This window comes from Aotus nancymaae, unplaced genomic scaffold (assembly GCF_030222135.1).
Source record: "Aotus nancymaae isolate 86718 unplaced genomic scaffold, 86718_ANA_hifiasm-v0.15.2.pri h1tg000021l, whole genome shotgun sequence".
Lineage (NCBI taxonomy): Eukaryota > Metazoa > Chordata > Mammalia > Primates > Aotidae > Aotus > Aotus nancymaae.
Window position 1 is genome coordinate 2,304,728 of NW_026988433.1, and position 19,460 is coordinate 2,324,187.

General features: G+C 46.3%; 1 protein-coding gene across 9 annotated transcripts in view; it reads left to right on the top strand.

Annotated features, from left to right (window-relative positions):
* Positions 1-19,460, top strand: part of STX2 (syntaxin 2) — a 53,851-nt gene that overhangs the window by 29,385 nt on the left and 5,006 nt on the right. For 4 of the 9 annotated variants that reach the window (XM_064379544.1, XM_064379547.1, XM_064379545.1 and 1 more), the window contains exons 5-10: positions 3,655-3,728; positions 5,913-6,021; positions 11,739-11,812; positions 11,931-12,068; positions 14,552-14,662; positions 16,415-16,602. In XM_064379544.1, the coding sequence (XP_064235614.1) occupies positions 3,655-3,728; positions 5,913-6,021; positions 11,739-11,812; positions 11,931-12,068; positions 14,552-14,662; positions 16,415-16,597 (689 nt within the window). In that variant the 3' untranslated portion in view covers positions 16,598-16,602. Of the gene's footprint in view, positions 1-3,654; positions 3,729-5,912; positions 6,022-11,738; positions 11,813-11,930; positions 12,069-14,551; positions 14,663-16,414; positions 16,603-17,633; positions 17,760-19,460 lie in introns of those variants that run through there. The other 5 variants (XM_064379551.1, XM_021671513.2, XM_021671518.2 and 2 more) reach the window with 2 other exon arrangements.

Sequence of the window (19,460 nt, forward strand, 5' to 3'; positions counted from 1 at the left end):
TTGGGAAGGTGCATTGCCAGGCTCTTCTTGAATGGATGCTTTAACTGCTCAGTTTTTTCAGGCTTTCAGGAGAATTTGTTTCATGAATTTTTTTGGCATTCCGCTGTAGCAGCGGTAGTTTTTGGGAGGCGTATGGCTTTTGCTTGGGACTTAAACAGAGGGTTTTTTTTGATTTGGTAGAACAGATTGTATTTGATTTTTGCAGCATGGCATCAAGATCAAAAACGGTCTCTGTGCAGATGATAAAATACTTTTATTATGGCAAGTTTCAGATGTGTGCAGAAGCAGAGAGAGGCGACCACAAGCCGAGCCCCCCAGCTCTGCAGTTCTCCATGAGCCCCCTCCACACCCGCTCCCAGACCATGCTGAAGCCATCCCAGGCATCTGAGATTTCATCAGTGTGTATTTCAAAAACAGAAGCCTCCCTAAAAGCACAACCACAATTATATTTAAACCAAATTCATTGTAATTACTTAATATCACAAGATATCCAGGCAGAGTCATATTTCCCCGTGGTCTTGTGATTTTTTTTTTTTTTTAACAGTTTGCTTGAATTGAGTCCCAGATAAGGATCAAACTCGGGCTTTTAAAAATGAGATCCTCCGTTCATCTTTTTTCCCTCCGGCACTGCACTGCTTTGCTTCGGTTGGTGAAGCCGGGTCAGTTGTCCTACAGAACCTGCCACACTGCAGATGTTGCTGCTTTTACCCCTGCAGCATGTTTCATAGGCTCTGCCGTCCTCTGAATTTGCTGTAGGTTGGTAGGTAAATTCTCCAGCCTTCATCTGATTCAGCTGTGTTTTGTGGGTTTTTAAAAGGTAAAGATGCAGCATCTGATTACAGATTTGACATCCTCATGGTTATTTAAGATGTTAGTGGGGACATTAACATTTTTTCTTGGCTCTAAATGATTTCAGTAAAGTTTTAAATAAGATATAACGTTCTTTCCCATTCTGTGGTATTGTCAAAAATGGATGATTATTTCCAAGATCTATAATTAATTAGAAGTTGCAAGCAGTAATTTTTTTTTTTTGAGACGGAGCCACCCAGGCTGGAGTGCAGTGGCGCAGTCTCGGCTCACTCACTGCAACCTCTGCCTCTCGGGTTCAAGCGACACTCTGCTTCAGCCTCCCAAGCAGCTGGGACAACAGGTGCGTGCCACCAAGCCCTGCTAGTTTTTAGTAGAGACAGGATTTTGCCATGTTGGCCAGGCTGATCTTGAACTCCTGATCTCAAATGATCCGCCGTCTCAGCCTCCCGAAGTGCTGGGATTACAGGCGTGAATATCCTGATTTTATTATTCCTTGTTTAGTTGCTGCCCTCTCCCCTTAAACTCTTGAATTGGATCAAGTTTGGAGACTTTAACTACCAGCCCACAGCAAATACATATAGGCCAGCAGAGCCTGTTAAGTGTGTCACAGGGTGAAATCAGCAAAATGTGGAGCGTGGCAGGTTCTGTGGGACAAATGACCTGGCTTCTCCGGCCAAGGGAGCCAAAGGGCATACCAGGGCACAGATCACAGAGGACAGAGAGGATCAGCATTGGACTCTCCCTCTGGTACAACTTTCATAGGTCGGGTCCCTGGAGTCCTCCAGAGATGACCAGGGAGACTGTTGTTGGTTCTTCTCCATCATCGTGAACACATGGATGTAAACACGTCTGATGTTTTCACTGCTGCGTTATCCTTCGTGCTCAGATGGTCTCTCTGGCTGGTGAGGTGGACTCTGGAGTCCTTTCAACAGGCCCTCGTCGTCTCTGATGGCCTTTCTGCTTTCTGCTGTGACAAAATGACCCATTGCTCATTTCACCCCTTTCCTGCCCCGGGCCTGGGATCAGCCGTCCCCAGGGAGCCCCACTCCTGTGACTGAAGAAAGTTATCTAGACACCGAGGTGGGCGTGCTGGGGAATGTGCTGCCATACATGACAATGACTTGACCATTCTCTCCTAGGCTTTTTCAGTGGGCAGGGCTAAGATTCTTTTAAAAGATAAATGAATCATGATTTCTTACTGATACTCCAAATTAAGAAGAAAGGAGGATTAAAAACACTTTGAAAGGATTTTTACTTAATATGGGCGATGTTACATCTTTATTCCTTTCAGCTATACTCCAAATTCTGGTTCTCACTGACACATAATTATTCACTTGCTATCGATAGTACACATACAACAGACTCAAAATAATTATGCCAGCACCTCCTGTCAAGAGTATGATTACTTAAAAGTTGTTTTTTTGGTCAGTGTTTTTGTCTGTAGGTGTATCCCACTGGGCTGTATAATCAAGTGACTTTTTCTTGTTGTTGTCTGACCCGCGGTCTTGCTGTGCTGGCCGGGCTGGAGTGCAGCGACTGTTCACCAGCGTGTGATCATAGTGCACGACAGCCTCGGACTTCTGGGCTCAAGTGACCCCCCAGCAGCTATGACCATAGGCACGTGCTGCTGTGTCCAGCAGCAAGTCACTGGGTTTTAAAGTTTCTTTGAATAGTTTTTCCTCTGTGTGTTATTTATTTGTTTATTTTGAGACGGAGTTTCGCTCTCGTCCCCTAGGCTGGCGTGCAGTGGCATGATCTCGGCTCACTGCAACCTCCGCCTCCTGAGTTCAAGCGATTCTCCTGCCACAGTCTCTTGAGTAGCTGGCATTACAGGCGTCCGCCATCATGCCTGGCTAATTATTGTATTTGTAGTAGAGATGGGGTTTCACCTTGTTGGCCACGCTGATCTTCAACTCCTGACCTCAAGTGATCCGCCCGCCTCGGCCTCCCAAAGTGCTGGGATTACAGGCGTGAGCCACCGAGCCTGGCTCCTCTGTGTTTATCTCATTAACTTGACTTACTGTTAGGTTTGTTTTATTTTTCCCTTGAAGTTTAGGGATTAATTTTTTAAATGTCTAATTTTGCATTACAGTTTGTGAAGTATTTATGTCATTCTGAAGGGAAATATAGAAACATATTCAGAGTCTAGCTGCTTTTTTCATTCCCCACTTGTTTCTCCTTTCCCTTTAGTGGTACCCAGTTTTAAAATTTGTTGGTTATCTTTTCATTTTTTTGTATGAATAAATATGTATTTGTATACATGTGTCTATATCTGTGTATAGGTGTATGTGTGTATGTGTGTGTGTGTCTGTGTGTATATATATATATCTGTGTATATCTACACACATATGTTTCTCAAGAGCAGTAACAGTTTCCTCTTGATGGGGCTAGGGGTGGTGGCTCACACCTGTAATGCCAGCACTTTGGGATACCAAGGCAGGTGGATCACTTGAGCTCACATGTTTGAGACCAGCCTGAGCAACATGACAAAACCCCATCTGTGCAAAAAATACAAAAATTAGCTGGGTGTGGTGGCATGTGCCTGTATTCCCAGCTACTTGGGAGGCTGAGGTGGGATGATTGCTTGAGCTCAGGAGGCAGAGGTTGCAGTGAGCTGAGATTCTGCCACTGCACTGCAGCCTGGGTGATAGAGCCAGACCTTGTCTCAAAAAACAATTTTCCTTTTGATGGATTGTCTTTTTAGTAGATTGTTTTAAAAGGTCACTTGTTCGTTAACTTCAGTTTTATAGATACTTCAAAGATAAGAAAGAAAAGGAATTTGAAGTTAGGCTTGAAAAACTTGTTTTTGAATTTGGAAGGTAATTATTTCCTGTTTGTTCCTAGCGATTGAACAAAGCTTTGATCAGGATGAGAGTGGGAACTGGACTTCAGTGGATCTTCGGATACGAAGAACCCAGGTTTGATATCAGCCTCGTCTAGATTGAAGTAATGTTGCAGAATAAGTGTTTTTACTTTCTTCTTGCAAACTCCGAATAATTTCATCTTTACTGTCATGCTTAATCTCATAGCATTTCTGCATAAAAAGAATATAGTATTGTAAAACAAAAGTATCTGAGACAGAGGTTTTTTCTGCCAAAGTTGAGGACACACTTGGAGAAAAGAAATACAAATTACAGTAGGACCTGTGGCCTGTGCCTTTCCCGAAGAGGGTTTTGAGGACTTCAGAATTTAAAGGGGAAGGAGCGGGCAGGAGAGGAAGGAGGAAACAAAAAAAGAGAAAGGAGAAAAAGTGGGGGTAGGCAGCGGGGTGCCACATTGTGGTGAGGCTTTGGTAGTGCCCACTGCGTGCCACTCACATGTGGGAAGAGAGGCGTGGGGTCGATTCTGCACTCCTGTGCCCAGATCCGCCTCGTACCCGGGATGAGGTGAACCTGGGTCGAGGGTGGAGCCGCACATGCATTCCTCTCAGGATGGACTGGGGGTGACTTCTAGTGTGGGGGTGACTTCTAGTGTGATGTCTGTCCTGTGTGCGTTTCTCTCGGGGTGGACTGGGGGTGACTTCTAGTGTGGTGTCTGTCCTGCGTGCGTTTCTCTCGGGGTGGACTGGGGGTGACTTTTAGTGTGGGGGTAACTTCTAGTGTGGTGTCTGTCCTGCATGCGTTTCTCTCGGGGTGGACTGGGGGTGACTTCTAGTGTGGTGTCTGTCCTGCGTGCGTTTCTCTCAGGATGGACTGGGGATGACTTCTAGTGTGATGTCTGTCCTGCGTGCGTTTCTCTCGGGGTGGACTGGGGGTGACTTCTAGTGTGGTGTCTGTCCTGTGTGCGTTTATCTCGGGGTGGACTGGGGCTGACTTCTAGTGTGGTGTCTGTCCTGCGTGTGTTTCTCTCGGGGTGGACTGGGGGTGACGTCTAGTGTGGTGTCTGTCCTGCGTGTGTTTCTCTCAGGATGCACTGGGGGTGACTTCTAGTGTGGTGTCTGTCCTGCGTGCGTTTCTCTCGGGGTGGACTGGGGGTGACTTCTAGTGTGGTGTCTGTCCTGCATGCGTTTCTCTCGGGGTGGACTGGGGTAACTTCTAGTATGGGGGTGACTTCTAGTGTGGTGTCTGTCCTGCGTGCGTTTCTCTCGGGGTGGACTGGGGGTAACTTCTAGTGTGGTGTCTGTCCTGCGTGCTTTTCTCTCGGGGTGGACTGGGGGTGACTTCTAGTGTGGTGTCTGTCCTGCATGCGTTTCTCTTGGGGTGGACGGGGGTGACTTCTAGTGTGGTGTCTGTCCTGCGTGCGTTTCTCTCGGGGTGGACTGGGGGTGACTTCTAGTGTGGTGTCTGTCCTGTACCCGGGAAGATAAGCCGCTGATTACATTGCCAGGGTGAGATTCAGCAGCACTCTGTTTTGGGGTTTGTTTTTGTGGGGATATGTATTCTAAAAGATTCTGGGACCCACAAGGAATTTCCCTGTGAGCGCTTTGTGAGGGAGGCCCGTGGGGAGACACGTGGCCTGCTGCCGTCGCAGCCATCTGTCTGGGAAGAAGAAGGAAGGCAGTGTTTTGCGTGACTCCGTTCCTAAGTTTAACTTTCCCTTGGGATAGTGAGTGTGGGTCCTGCGATTTTATTTTCCTTTCACAGTATTTATAGAACATCTCTTTATTGTGAAGAAAAATCTATTCAGCCCATCTACAGAGTTCTATTCTGAAGAGTAGAGAATTCTCCAAATCATGTTAGTGTTTGTGGTAAGGTTGCCACGTTTTAGTGGTTTGTGGTGCAGCCGAGAGGAACACTGAGCCCTGAGCCCTCCTGGGCACGAGGCAGTGAGGCGTGCAGGCTCTGTGGTCCACCTGCCTGGGTTCCAGCATGCATCCGATTTTATCAGAAAAGCCTGTGACTTTGGACTAATTACCCCAAAGTCATGGTTTTCTTTCAATAGGGGATACGACTGGTATAGTAGCGTTCTTGTGAAAATTAGGTAAGATCATGCATGCAAAGTTCTTAGTACAGATGCTGTCATGGGGACGTTGCTCCTGTCATTTTCCATTTGCAGGAGCAGAATAACATGTAGTTTGAGTTTCCAAAATGCATGGCTTGCATGTCACTTTGAGTAGAAGGTCTGGCCAGCAGTTACGAATTGCCGTCTTCTTGTGTTGTTAGCATTCGGTGCTGTCTCGGAAGTTTGTGGAAGCCATGGCGGAGTACAACGAGGCACAGACTCTGTTTCGGGAGCGGAGCAAGGGCCGCATCCAGCGCCAGCTGGAGATAAGTGAGTAACGGAGACTGTCTTTGCTAAAATCATGTTTTTCTCCCTTAAGGTCTCACTTCAAACAACTTTAGTTTAGAATTCCATGTATATTTTCACCAATGCTGTAAACCCCAAAGACCCCTCATAGTTTCCTATGCCGTGACTCAGGCAAACTGTTCTTCTGATTCTTCAGGAAGTCCTAAGCGGTGGCGTTTACCTTGCCCGTTGCCATTGCTTTCAGAGTTTCGGGGAGGTTGGGAGAGTGCTCAGTCATTTCCTCCTTGAGTGTTTCTGTGTCCTCAGCCCCGTCCTGCCCTAGTTCAGGGGCATCTTCGTGGCTCCCCACAGCTCTCCTTGTCTGTGAGCAGAGGCAGCGGCCCTATTGCCCCAGACTCTTTTCAGGGGTGTCTGTGGGGGCAGTTGGCCATGGCAGTGGAGATGGCGCCTTCCTCGAGGGCAGACAGGTCTGTTTCGGGGATGAAGGTTGGTTAGGTTTGCAGACTCCCCATTGTGAAAGATTGGGGTTCCCACACTCGAGTCCTTAGCTGAGACACCAGCCCACTGTGGGGATGTCCCATCGTGGCTAGGAGATTGGGGGCTGGGGACAGCTGCTCATGAGCCTCAGGCTGCCTGCTGTGCTGTGAGTAGGAAGGCCCTTCGTCCCTGACCTGGGGCCTCGGGAGCCCTGGCGGGTCAGCGTGTCAGCTCGCAGGTCAGGTGAAGACTCAGGCTCGTCCTGGCTCCCAGCCGCCCGTCCCCTCGGAGAACGTTGTCATATGCCCGCCTTGCCCCGCGGCTCAGCGAGGCTCCTTATGTTGTAGATTCTCTTTTCCAGTGTGTTCGGTTGTGGTCAGTTTCTCTTCCTTGTCTGATCTGCCGTGAGCCTCGTCCAGTGTATGTTTCATCTCAGCTGCTGTGGTTTCCGTCGCTAGAAGCTGCGCTGGGTCTTTCCTGTGTCTTCCGTGATGCTCCCCAGCACACCTGGGACGCACTTGTGGTAACTTCTCATGTCTTTGCCAACTCCAGGTTCCGTGTCTGCTCTGGTTGGTTGATTTCTTTCCTTTCTGTGACTTGTGTTTTCTTGCTTCTTTGCAAGCCTGGTAAATTTCGAGTGTATGCCAGACATTGTGAATGTGACTTTGTTGGGTGCTGAGTATTTCTGTGTTTTGGGTGCTGAGTATGTTTGTAAATCTCCTTGGGCTTTGTTTTGGAATATAGTTAAATCACATGAGCATGGTTTATCCTTTGGGATCTTGCATTTAAAGGGACCAGAACAGCTTTATTTGAGGGTCTGTCATTCGTCACTCCTGCGGCAAGACCCTTCTGAGTACCCGCTCTGATGGCCGTGACCCTCACGGTGCCCTTGTCTGCCTGGGAGCCTGTTCCTTCTGGCACGCCGGCCAGGACTGCACTGAGAAGCGGAGTCTGTGCAGCTCACTGTCGTCTGCATCATCTCTCTCGTCTCTACTCCATCTTGCAAATCCAGTTGCCTTGGCCTCCCCTGCGCTCTGTGCCTTTTCCTTAGGACCTCCCCTGAGCTCCCCCGGGCCCTGCCTGCTGTGGCCGACCAGCAGCAGGCCCACTTGGCTTCTTTGCATCTCTTGGGAATCACTGTGTGTGGCCTGATGCTCAGCGTCTTGGAAATCATTGTTTGTAGGTTTTGGTCGGTTTGTTGTAGTTATTGCAGGTGGCAGGGAAAATGCAGTCCCAGTTACTCCATCCAGGTGGAATTGCTGGCTCAATCATAATGCTGGCCAGATTGCTTTTCAGTGAAAAAGGTTTTCCAAACCACTGTGACTTCAGGGATCTGTTAGTACTCTTTAAAGTGGAAGTCGTCATCACAGGCAGCCGGTTGCTTGATGCGCTGTGAGGATTTGTGCTCCGGGACTCTGTGGGCGCTGTTCTGGCACAGATTCCCCAGCCTGGGGTTGAAGGCCCAGCGCCGTCTCTCCTGCAGGTGTGTCCTGTCTGCACTCTCCACGTGAATCCCGTGGCGTGAGCCGATCACCTGAGTCTCTTCTCTCTTTCCCACGTTCTTCTGTCTCAGCCCACAGTAGTTCATTTCCAGTGTTTCTTCTCTTACAGTCATACTCTGTTGAATGCAGTAGTGTTTGTGAAAGTGTTTTAGAAGCAGGCCAGGAACCGTGGCTCACGCCTATAATCCCAGCACTTTGGGAGGCTGAGGCTGGTGGATCACCTGAGGTCAGGAGTTGAAGACAAGCCTGATTGACATGGAGAAACCCGATCTCTACTAAAAATACAAAATTAGCTGGGTGTGGTGGCACGTGCCTGCAATCCCAGCTACTCCGGATGCTGAGGCAGGAGAATTACTTGAACCTGGGAGGCAGGGGTTGCAGTGAGCCAAGATCGCGCTGCTGCACTCCAGCCTGAACAACAAGAGTGAAACTCCGTCTCAAAAAAAAATGTTTTATAAGCAATGAAGAATCGTATACATGTTGGAAGTTTTTTTAGTAATTCCTTTAAGTCTGTTAAACTCTAAACCCTCCATGTGGCTGTTCTGAGGCGAGCAGGTCTATGCAAATTTACCCCCAAAGGCTGAGCGAGCTAACAGGCCAAAGAAGGAGGCTAACATCCAGTTTCTCAGAAAGAAACATTTAATAGGGATGTATGATCAGGAGCCTCTGAGAGACAGAGACGGTGGATCCACACCCACCCTCCCTCCGGAAAGCGCTCTTTCTGTAGCAGGCTTTCAGGGTAGGTCGTGTGCAACCTTCACGTCTTCAGACTTTCCTGACAAGACTTGCAACCACAGGTGAGGCTGGAGGAGCATCTTGCTGCGAGCTTGTCTGTGCTGCAGGCATTGTCTTCAGACCTCTATGCACAATGTCTTGCATGCAGGAGTCAGACTGGTCATCGTGGCGGTTTTGCTTCAGGATGGCGTCACTCTGGACACACAGCAGGTGTCTTCCTGCAGTGGCCTTCTCCAAATCCTTGCAGCTGGAACAATTTTTTCCCTTTCTTTCTTCCTTCAGTCAGCCCTGTGGTCAGGCAGTTTCTTAACTGTGTATCACAGGATCTCTTTTCCTCTGTTGTTTGCTTTATTTCTTCAAATGGTGAGTTTTTCTTGGACCAGGGCATGTTATATAGGTCCACAGTGCTTTCTCTGGAGTGGTTGGGGCTGTGTGTGTTGCAGAGTGCTGAAGTTGTCAGGTTTTAGGAAGACAGTGCAATGTAAAGATGTGTATTATGGATCCCTGGGTAGGGTGTAGGACTGCACGCCCTCATCAGGCACGCTGACACAGCTCCCCAGAGAAGTGTGAGCATTCACAATAAGGAGGAGACGATCGTAAACAGCCTCGACTCAGTTTAGGTCAGATTTTGCCACTCATTGAATTTTGCCGTCAAGCTTAGGAGAAAACCCAGTTTTCACGACGTTTTGGATTTCAGAGTTCCGGACAAGGAATTATGAATGTGCACTGCACTTCACATGCCGCAACACCAGGTGGTTTCTCAGACGCAGCAGTGAGCCAGTAGGAAGAGCTCTGTGAGCATGAGACAGGAACAGTCGTTCTTAGTTTTTCGTATTTTTTTTTGAGAGTGGGTCTCACGCTGTCACCCAGGCTGGAGTGCAGTGGTTTGATAACCACTTAGTGCGGTCTTGAACTCCTGGACTCAAGGGGTCCTCCCACCTGGGCCTCTCGAGTAGCTGGTACCCAGGAGCACACCACCATACCTGGCTAATTTTATTTTTTGTAGAGACCAGATTTTCACTATTTTGCCCAAGCTGGAATTTCTAGTTTTGATAATTATATTTTACATTGTTTCAAACAATTTTCATGTTTTTAAAAAAGCAAGGCAAAACTCAGAGAGTCTCCTTATTGAACTACTTTGAACAGAGTTCTAAATGTTATTTCTATTTTTTGTAGAGATGGGGTCTTGCTATGTTGCCCAGGCTAATCTCAAACTCCTAGCCTCAAGCAGTCCTTCCACCCTGGCCTCCCAAAGCGCTGGGATTATACATGTGAGCCACCATGGGTGGCCTTAAATAGATTTTAATGATTGAGAATTATCTCCCAAAAAACAGTGTAAGTAACACATTTTGCTATTTACTAACATTTTTTTTTCATTAAATGACATCTTAACAACTTGATTGAGAAGTAATTCTCATAGTATGTGAATGGTGTCTGGAGTATAGTTAACTTAGTATTTTTAGGTTATGTTTCCACACACAGTCAATTTTAGCACATTTTAATCACCCCAGAAAGAAACTCCACACCCATCACCTGCCACTCCCCATTTCCTCTTCTCCTAACCCAAGGCAGCTACCATTCTGCTCTTTAGCCCAATACATTTTCCCATTTTGGCTGTTTCACATAAATGCAGTTACACAATGTGTGTTCTTCTGTGACTGACTTCTTTCCTGTAACACAGTTTTTCCAAGGTTTAACTGTGGGCGGGGTGTGGCGGCTCACGTGTATAATAATCCCAGTGTGTTGATTGGGAAGCCAACGCAGGAGGATTGCTGAGGCCAGGAGTTCAAGACCAACTTGACAACATAGTGAGACTCCATCTCTATAAAAAAAATTAAAAAAATTAACCAGGCATGGGGTGTGTGCCTGTAATCTCAGTCACTTGGGAGGCTGAGGCAGGAGAATTGCTTGAGCCCAGGAGGTCAAGGCAGCAGGGAGCTGAGATCATACCACTATACTCCAGTCTGGGTGACAGAGACCCTATCTCTACTAAAAAATAGAAAGGGCTGGGCGTGGTGGCTTATGCCTGTAGTCCCAGCACTTTGGGAGGCCGAGGTGGGCAGATCACTTGAGGTCAGGAGTTTGAGACCAGCCTGGCCAAAATGGTGAAACCCCGTCTGTACCAAAAAATACAAAACTTAGCCTGGCATGGTGGTGCATGCCTGTAGTCTCTGCTACTCAGGAGTCGGAGGCATGAGAATTGCTTGAACCCGGGAGGCAGAGGTTGCAGGGAGCCACGATGGTGCCCCTGCACTCCAGCCTAAGCAACAGAGTGAGACACTGTCTCAAAAAACAAAACAACGACACCCACAAGCACCTTTCTTTCTGTGGCTGCAGACTCCCGCAGTGTATGGCTAGGCTGCAGCTGTTCAGTCGGGGGCACTGCGTGGCGAGCGTTTGGGCTGTTTCACTTTTTGGCAATCATGAGTAATGCTGCTGTGAACATTCATACCAGATGACCTTTGAATTATGACATTTATTCATTTACTTCCATGTTCTGTGGCACAGACCGTGAAAAATAGTAATTAGCAGTTAGGTTTCCAAAAACCTGTGTACATGTTTCTTAGAAGCCATTACACATTTAGCTCAAAAGGAACGGATTAACTTCCAAAATGTGGAAAGTGTTCAGGCATCTGACTCTCATTACGTAGGCTTTGTTGATCCACATTTAATACATGCCACCTTCAGCTTAACCCCCCCTTTTACATGAGTCAGACTCTTAGCAAAGCCAGCGTGCCAGAACGTTGTTTGCCAATCGCCCTTCTGCAGTTGTTTCTCACTAATATTAAAATGACATTGTATTGCTCATAACATTTATAAAGTTTTTCAGAGTGTTTTTAGTTCTTCCTGCGTCTCAACCTTAGGTTCATTTCTCATTATCAGTATCTGCTTAAGAAATGGTTAGAAAAACATTGTTGAAAAATGCTAACAACTCAGTTAGTTGTAGTTGCTAACTTATGGTTGCGAACGGGCTTGTTTTTAAATTGTGCTGCATTGTGACTGGGGCTGTGGCTGTGGGTCTTTCAGCTGGAAGAACCACCACAGACAGCGAGCTGGAGGAGATGCTGGAGAGCGGGAAGCCGTCCATCTTCACTTCCGACGTGAGTGCGGGTGTGGCCCTGCGGCTCCGTGTCCTCCTCTTTAGACACAGCTTTTTAGAAACCCTTTAGCTTCCATCATAAGTGTATTAATATTCTCTTTTGTTTTTGTTTTTCCAAGATTATATCAGATTCACAAATTACTAGACAAGCTCTCAATGAAATCGAGTCACGTCACAAGGACATCATGAAGCTGGAGACCAGTATCCGAGAGTTGCATGAGATGTTCATGGACATGGCCATGTTTGTGGAGACTCAGGTAGTTACAGACTCTCTCGTTCTCTAAGAGAGGCGTCAGTCATCGTAAACTCTTCCTGCATCCCGTGCTGTCTAGTGGGTGTATCTAGGAAAGCTGTAATTTTGGATCCGCCAAATTCAAGTTAATTGCGGTATTATATGTGATGCTGAAATGCTGGAAGCAGCTTAAACTGTTAACAGGAAGGGACTGGTCCAGTTCATTAAATTATAGGGTGTTCATAGGTCGGCCTTTTAGGCAGCCATAGGCAACCTAAACTTTGTTTGTGGAGAATTCTTACTGAAATATACAGATATTTGTGCTAGAATTAAGAGAAAAAGGAGATATAAAGATCTTCTATGTATGTCAGTACATACGTGTAGATACTTACACACATGTGGCATGAGCTCGGCTGCATAAAATAGTATTCACAGAAGGAAAGGCATATATCAACTCGTATAAATGCAATGAGACTGTGGGAATTTTCATCTTCTGTAAAAGTATTCATTTTCAGATTTCTGCAAGGAGCATATATTACAGTAATAATTAGGACAACTGTCTGAAAGAAGAAACCCCAAGTGGGCATACAATCTGTGGCACGGATAAGAGCTTGTGCCTGTCACATGGGGTTTCCCGTCTGCCCAGTAACACAGGGAGTGAGAGCAGGCGTGGCAAGGCCCTTCTGAGTGAACTGAAGAGTTAATGCAATTCTTAAAAAATATCAGACTCCTTTGGGAGGCTGAGGTGGGAGGATTGCTTATGCCCATGAGTTCAAGGCTGTGGTGAGCTATGATCACACCACTGCACTCCAGCCTGGGTGACAGAGTGAGGCCCTGTCTCAAAAAAAAAGTTACATATATGTATGTATATATTTAACTGAGTGTAAAGTATGGGATGGTGTGTATCTGTGAGGCACATGGATATGTTCACACTTGCTCTTTGACTTTGGATTAGATCCTATCCTTGTTTTTCAAATACCACGGAGATAGGGCTGTGTCACTGGCTAGGATTCAGCTGACCACCAGGTGAAGCAGAAGCGCTTATATCGAACTATCCTAAGTAAATCATTTCCTCACTCCTCCTGAAGCTGCTTTCAGGATCTGTTTTGGCTGGAGTCATCCCCTAAGGAGGTTCACATCTGATGGGCTTATTTTCTGGGACTGCCTGGATTGTGTAAAATGGGATAGGAATCCATCCACACACACAGTTGTTCCTGCTGCTTCACCAACCTTGTTAAGAAACACTGTTCATTTTGAGGAGCTTTAATCATGAGAATGTGTTTGAAAAACTCAGGCACCATGCCTATTTTTTTTTTTTTTTTTTTGAGACAGGGTCTTGCTCTGTTGCCCAGGTTGGAGTGCAGTGGTACAATCTCAGCTCACTGCAACCTCTGCCTCCTAGGCTCAAGCCGTTCTCCTACCTCAACCTCCCAAGTAGCTGGGACCACAGGTGTGCACCACCATGCCCGGCTAATGTTTGTATTTCCAAGCATTTGCTAGAGGAACCCAACAGCTACACAGAGGGCAGGGATGGGCCAATCTTCCTGCTTCTTGATTTTGGGGGCCCTGTTGTCATTCATGATATGAGAAGTGGAATGTGGGGAGTCTGATTACCATCGGCTACTTATTTTCAGGAAGCATTCCAAAGAAAACCAGCTGGACAGAAAGAATGGGAGATGATTTCTGTAATTACTACGGCTTTTGTAGTACCTTAGACTTCAGTTGTAATTGTTCAGTACCAAATGCATTGCATTAAGCTCCGTTAGAAAAATGGCTGTCTCCCTGGCTTTGTTTCACTACTTCCTTTTAGAAGTCTGTTGGTATTGCATTATACTGACTCATCTAATGCGAACGTATGCATAGTCAAAGCTTGCTTAGTAAGTTTAAGTTTGTGACTGAGTGAGTTAACTGTCCATCATTCTTCAATGCTTTACGATTCACTGCTGCAGATTATGTCTGTCTGTGGACAGAAAACCAGGTAATATGTTTCCTCCCTCACACTTCGCTGAATTCACCTCCGTTTACATTTTGCTTATTCATTTAGTCAACTGAGCATCGGATATAAGCTATACTCAGTTTACTGATTTAAAGTAGTAGTGACAATTTTCTACTTTGTAGAAAAGATGTCATTCTTTGTACATTGTCTGTATCTGTGCATAACGGTAAAATACTCGTTCAACTGAAAGCTGGCTGCGTCCCTTCACCCTGCTCATCTGTCGAAAGTGTCTGCGTATTAAAGATATCTCAGAATTGCCTTGAGATGCCTTTAATTATCAACGTGGTTGCCCATTCCTCTTCATTCTTTTTAAACTGTAAATTGAATTTTGATTGCTTTGTACTGGCACACGTGTAATGGCCTCGCCTTTTACCTTTCTGTAAATGTCAGAAACCCCCAGTATCCATTACATGCAGATCATGTTATTATAAAACATTTGTTCTGTGGTTATCTTAAAGATACATAATTAAGCCATTGGAAAATGTCTTCTAAGTTTGAAACTTTGTTTTAAGGGTGAAATGATCAACAACATAGAAAGAAACGTTATGAATGCCACAGACTATGTAGAACATGCTAAAGAAGAAACAAAAAAAGCCATCAAATACCAGAGCAAGGCGAGAAGGGTGAGTTCGGCTGCGAAGGATTAAGCTGTGTTTTTCTCTGCATTTGGTTTCAAGTTGTAATACGTTGATGTAAGCCTACTGAAAAGGTATTCTAAGAAATAATTAAATAAATGTTGTTTTAAAATGGAAATAATTCTTTTTGCTAAAAATTTAAAAAGTTTATTAGATAAATTATTTATAGTGTAAACCCTTTTGTGTTCTAAGTAATTAAAACCCTAGGGCTGGGTGTGGTGGCTCACACCTGTAATCCCAGCACTTTGTTTTTTTTTTTTTTGAGTTGGAGTTTTGCTCTTGTTGCCCAGGCTAGAGTGCAATGGTGTGATCTTGGCTCACTGCAACCTCCGCCTCCTGGGTTCAAGCCATTCTCCTGCCTCAGCCTCCCAAGTAGCAGGGATGTGCCACCAAGCCTGGCTAATTTTGTATTTTTGGTAGAGACTGGGTTTCACCATGTTAGTCAGGCTGGTCTCAAACTCCTGACCTCATGTGATCTGCTTGTCTCAGCCTTCCAAAGTGCTGAGATTACAGGCACTTTGGGGGTGAGCCACTGTACCTGGCACCAAATTGTTGGCTACACATTTGATGCAATGAACATTTTATTTTTTATTTAGGTTATTTGTTAATTCTTGGTTTGGAGGAAAGAAAAAAATTATTTGAGACTGTGGACCTGCAGTCTTATGTAGCACCCACCTGAAGGGATCCTTAAAAGAAGGGAGGCCCTTTCACTTAAGATGCGTAGACTTTGCACTCAAAAGGGCTCAGGGAGCCCTCTGTGACTGTCCCGCTGCAGGGGCCACAGCTTGAAACTTATTCTCCTGACTTAGGCATTTTGTCATAGTGCCTCTGACACTGGAGAGAGATTGTGGGTTTTCCACATTGTCACCTCCTTTTGCTAACACGCAGAGATGCTGAGGGTGATATGCAATTTCTAAACGAGTTTTAATTTCTTTGAGTCTGAAGAGTGTCACGTGTGAATGAAAGCTCTTCTGAGAAAACTTAGGAAACCACAAAGTTCATTTCTGCTGAGTGATGGGGGTCCCGCGTGTCTCACTGTGTGTCCCTGCCTGGCGGGCCCTGGTCGCTTCTCTCCAGTGTGGAGAATGATGAACACCAAGTACCCAGCCCAGCTAGGGTGTCCCCCTCACACTTCCCGAAGGCTGCTGTGGGGCGCAATGCCTTTCGCCTAGGCTGACGGCTCAGCGTGATGTCGGCAGAAGTTCTGTAAAGAGATATTTTCACCATGTTAGAAAAAGTGGAGTGAGACTTAGTGTGTGGGTGCACCCTCAGGTGGTGGCCCCGGGACGCGCCCCGGGTTGCAGGCTCAGCCGGCAGGGCACGGCCTCTGCTTTTCCTGGGTATGTCTGAGCATGCTCGCTTCTCTGAAATGCCAGACGTGGTTTCTCATGTTATTTTGTTTATTGCTTTAAAAAAATTGGCCCTTAATGTAAATTGAGGTGAAGAGATACCTATATAAAAGTGCTTCACTTCATTCCAGGCACTAAGTCAGTTTTCATTAAAAAAGGCAGGTCCGTTCCTTTTCTTCATGACACAAACATGTCAATCTGGTGCAAATGATAGTGAAAGTTTATGGGTTTTACAAAGGAGAAGGGTGGTGGGTGTGATCCATTTTCATTCTCCCGCTGTGGACAAGCAAGCCTGGCTCTCTGAGGTGCCTGGGGTCTGCGCGGGACCTGGAGTGTAAACTGGTCAGCAACGTGGTGCCTGTTTCAGAAATGCCACTGTCTTTTGGATTAGATGCCTGACAGTGGCGCCCTCCCGGCTTGTCTCCCTTGTGCCCTTGCTGCTCAGATGCTTTGCTGCTGCCTCGTCCCTACTCCTGGTGTCCTGCATTTATTCCCAGGGAGCCGTGTGGCCCTTGGAGGCCAGGCAACATTTGCAGAAGGGTATTTTTTCTGTGTGATATGTCAGCAGCAGTGAAAGAGGTAAGCAGAAGGCCGAGTGCTGAGAACGTAGGCCTTCCTGAAGAGGCGGTGCTGCTGTCCGTCACTGAGCCGGCAGGCCCATACCGCTGTGCGTGCGCGAACTAACTGCATGTCTCAGCCGTCAGATACGTGGCCCGATAACATGGTCGTGCTGTCCCCATGGATAACCTGAAATAACAGTTACATAGCAGCTTATCTCCAAGAAGTCTGACCTTATTTATTTATTTATTTTTGAGACAGAGTCTCATACTGTTGCTCAGGCTGGAGTACAGTGGTGCGATCTCGGCTCACTGCAGTCTCCACCTCCTGGGTTCAAGGGTTCAAGCAGTTCTCCTGCCTCAGCCTCCTGAGTAGCTGGGACTACAGGAATGTGCCACCACGCCCAGCTAATTTTTTTGTATTTTTAGTAGAGACGGGCTTTCACCATGATGGCCAGGATGGTCTTGATCTCCTGACCTTGTGATCCACCCACCTTGGCCTCCCAAAGTGCTGGGATTACAGGTGTGAGCCACTGCACCTGGCTGAAGTCTGACCTTATTAAGTCACTCTCAAGAACGAAAAATTGCCCAACAGGGTTAAGCAGTGTCCTGTAACTTAGCTTCGAAAATGAGTTCTGATGGGTTGTTTTGCTTTATTTTATTTTATTATTAGTTTTTTGAGATGGAGTCTTGCTCTGTCACCCAGGCTGGAGTATAGTGGTTCGATCCTCGCTCTCTGCAACCTCTGCCTCCTGGGTACAAGTGATTCTCCTGCCTCGGCCTCCTAGGTAGCTGGGATTACAGGCACGTGCTACCATTCCCAGCTGATTTTTGTATTTTTGGTAGAGACAGGGTTTCATGCTGGCCAGGCTGGTCTGGAACTCCTGACCTCAGGTGATCCACCCGCCTTGGACTCTTGAAGTGCTGGGATTACAGGCTTGAGCCACCACGCCCGGCCAGGTCTTTTGTTTTTTTTTTAAATGAAGGATGTCTTTTAATTGGCAGTATGAAATTAACCATGCATGATATAATCAGCTTGCTTTTCTCTGACAGAAAAAGTGGATAATTATTGCTGTGTCCGTGGTTCTGGTTGCCACAATCGCTCTAATTATTGGCTTGTCAGTTGGCAAATGACGATGTGGATAACTGCAGCGTGTGTGCCTCTCTGCCAGGGTGGGAGTAAGTAACTCATCAACTAATTTACTTATTAACTTTTGCAATTAACCAATAATAGTGTTTGCCTAATTGTAATAGACTTAAAACTAATAAAAGCTTGCCAGCCACGCAGTACAGGTAATGCCATCTAGTGATCCATCTGCCTGTGTGCTGATTCTAGTCCCCAGCACTGTGTTTACTGAGAGTAAGCATAGGCTGAGTGGTAACTCATGTTTAAACCAAGGCTACCTTCTTATCCAGTTTTTAAAAAATTTTTAAGACTGGCTCTTGCTCTCTAGTCACCCAGGCTGGAATGCAGTGACGTGATCATGGCTCACTGCAGCCTTGACCTCCTGGGCTCAAGCCATCCTCCTGGCTCAGGCTCCCGAGTAGCTGGGATTACAGACATGCACCACCACACCTGGCTATTTTTGAAAACAATTTTCAGTAGAGATAAGATCTCTCTGTATTGCCCAGGCTGGTCTCAAATTCCTGACCTCAAGTGATCCTCCCCTCAGCCTCCCAAAGCGCTGGGATTATAGATAGGCGTGAGCCACTGTACTCAGCCTGAATCTTTTGTTTTTGATCTAAGGACGCCATTAGCTCTTTACGTGTAGTGGCTCCTTCATTAAATGTCATAGAAATATCAGTGAAGGGCCAGGTGTTGTGGCTCATGCCTGTAACTCCCAGCACTTTGGGAGGCCGAGGCAGGCAGATCGTGAGGTCAGGAGATCGAGACCATCCCGGCCAACATGGTGAAACCCTGTCTCTACTAAAGTATAAAAAATTAGCTGGGTGTGGTGGTGGGCACCTGTAGTCCCAGCTACTCGGGAGGCTGAAGCAGAAGAATCACTTGAACCCAGGAGGTGGAGGTTGCAGTGAGCCGAGATTGCGCCACTGCACTCCAGCCTGGCAACAGAGTAAGACTCTGTCTAAAAATAAATAAATAAATAAATAAAATAAAAGGAAAAGTATGTGTTATATTTAGTTAGCATGCCTGTTAATTCTTGAAGAATTCTGAATATAAAAGATACCAGTTTATTTAATGAATTGTTGTTTTTGCTTACTGTGTGAGTATCACCTTTCCTACATGTCAGCTGATTTTGTGGCTTCCCTCTGGTTTCCTCACACATTGGGAGCCATCCTTGCACTAACCCTGAAGCTAGAATGCCGTTTGGTGTGTTGAAGTTGGACACAGCAGTTACTTCTCTGTAAATGTTTGTTTGGCATAATCCTCGTGATTAGAAAATTGTGAAATGTCCCCAGATGTCTCGAGTGTGGCAAGTTCATCCCTGATGAATTTAGTTTTGGGTTATGGAAGTAACTGCAGACTTCATAGTCACTCAGGGCTTTTTAAAATTCTAAGATACAGCAGAAAGGAATCACGAGCATCGTCAAGTTTTACTACTGCTTTTTAAACTTTAAGATTTATTCCTTCAACATGGCAACACCTTGTCTCTACAGAAAAAAAATCCAAAAACTAATTGGTCATGGTGGCACGCGCCTATAGTCCCAGCTACTCTGGAGGCCAAGGCAGGAGGATCACCTGAGCCTTGGGAGGTTGAGGCTAGAGTGAGCTAGATCGCACCGCTGCACTCTAGCCTGGGTGACAGAGCGAGACTCTGTTTCAAAAAAAAAAAAGATTTCTGTTTTAATGTGAGCATCTGTTATGCTCACCATACGCAGTTATCCGATGAGAAGCTTTCAAGTTAGTGTTCTGACATT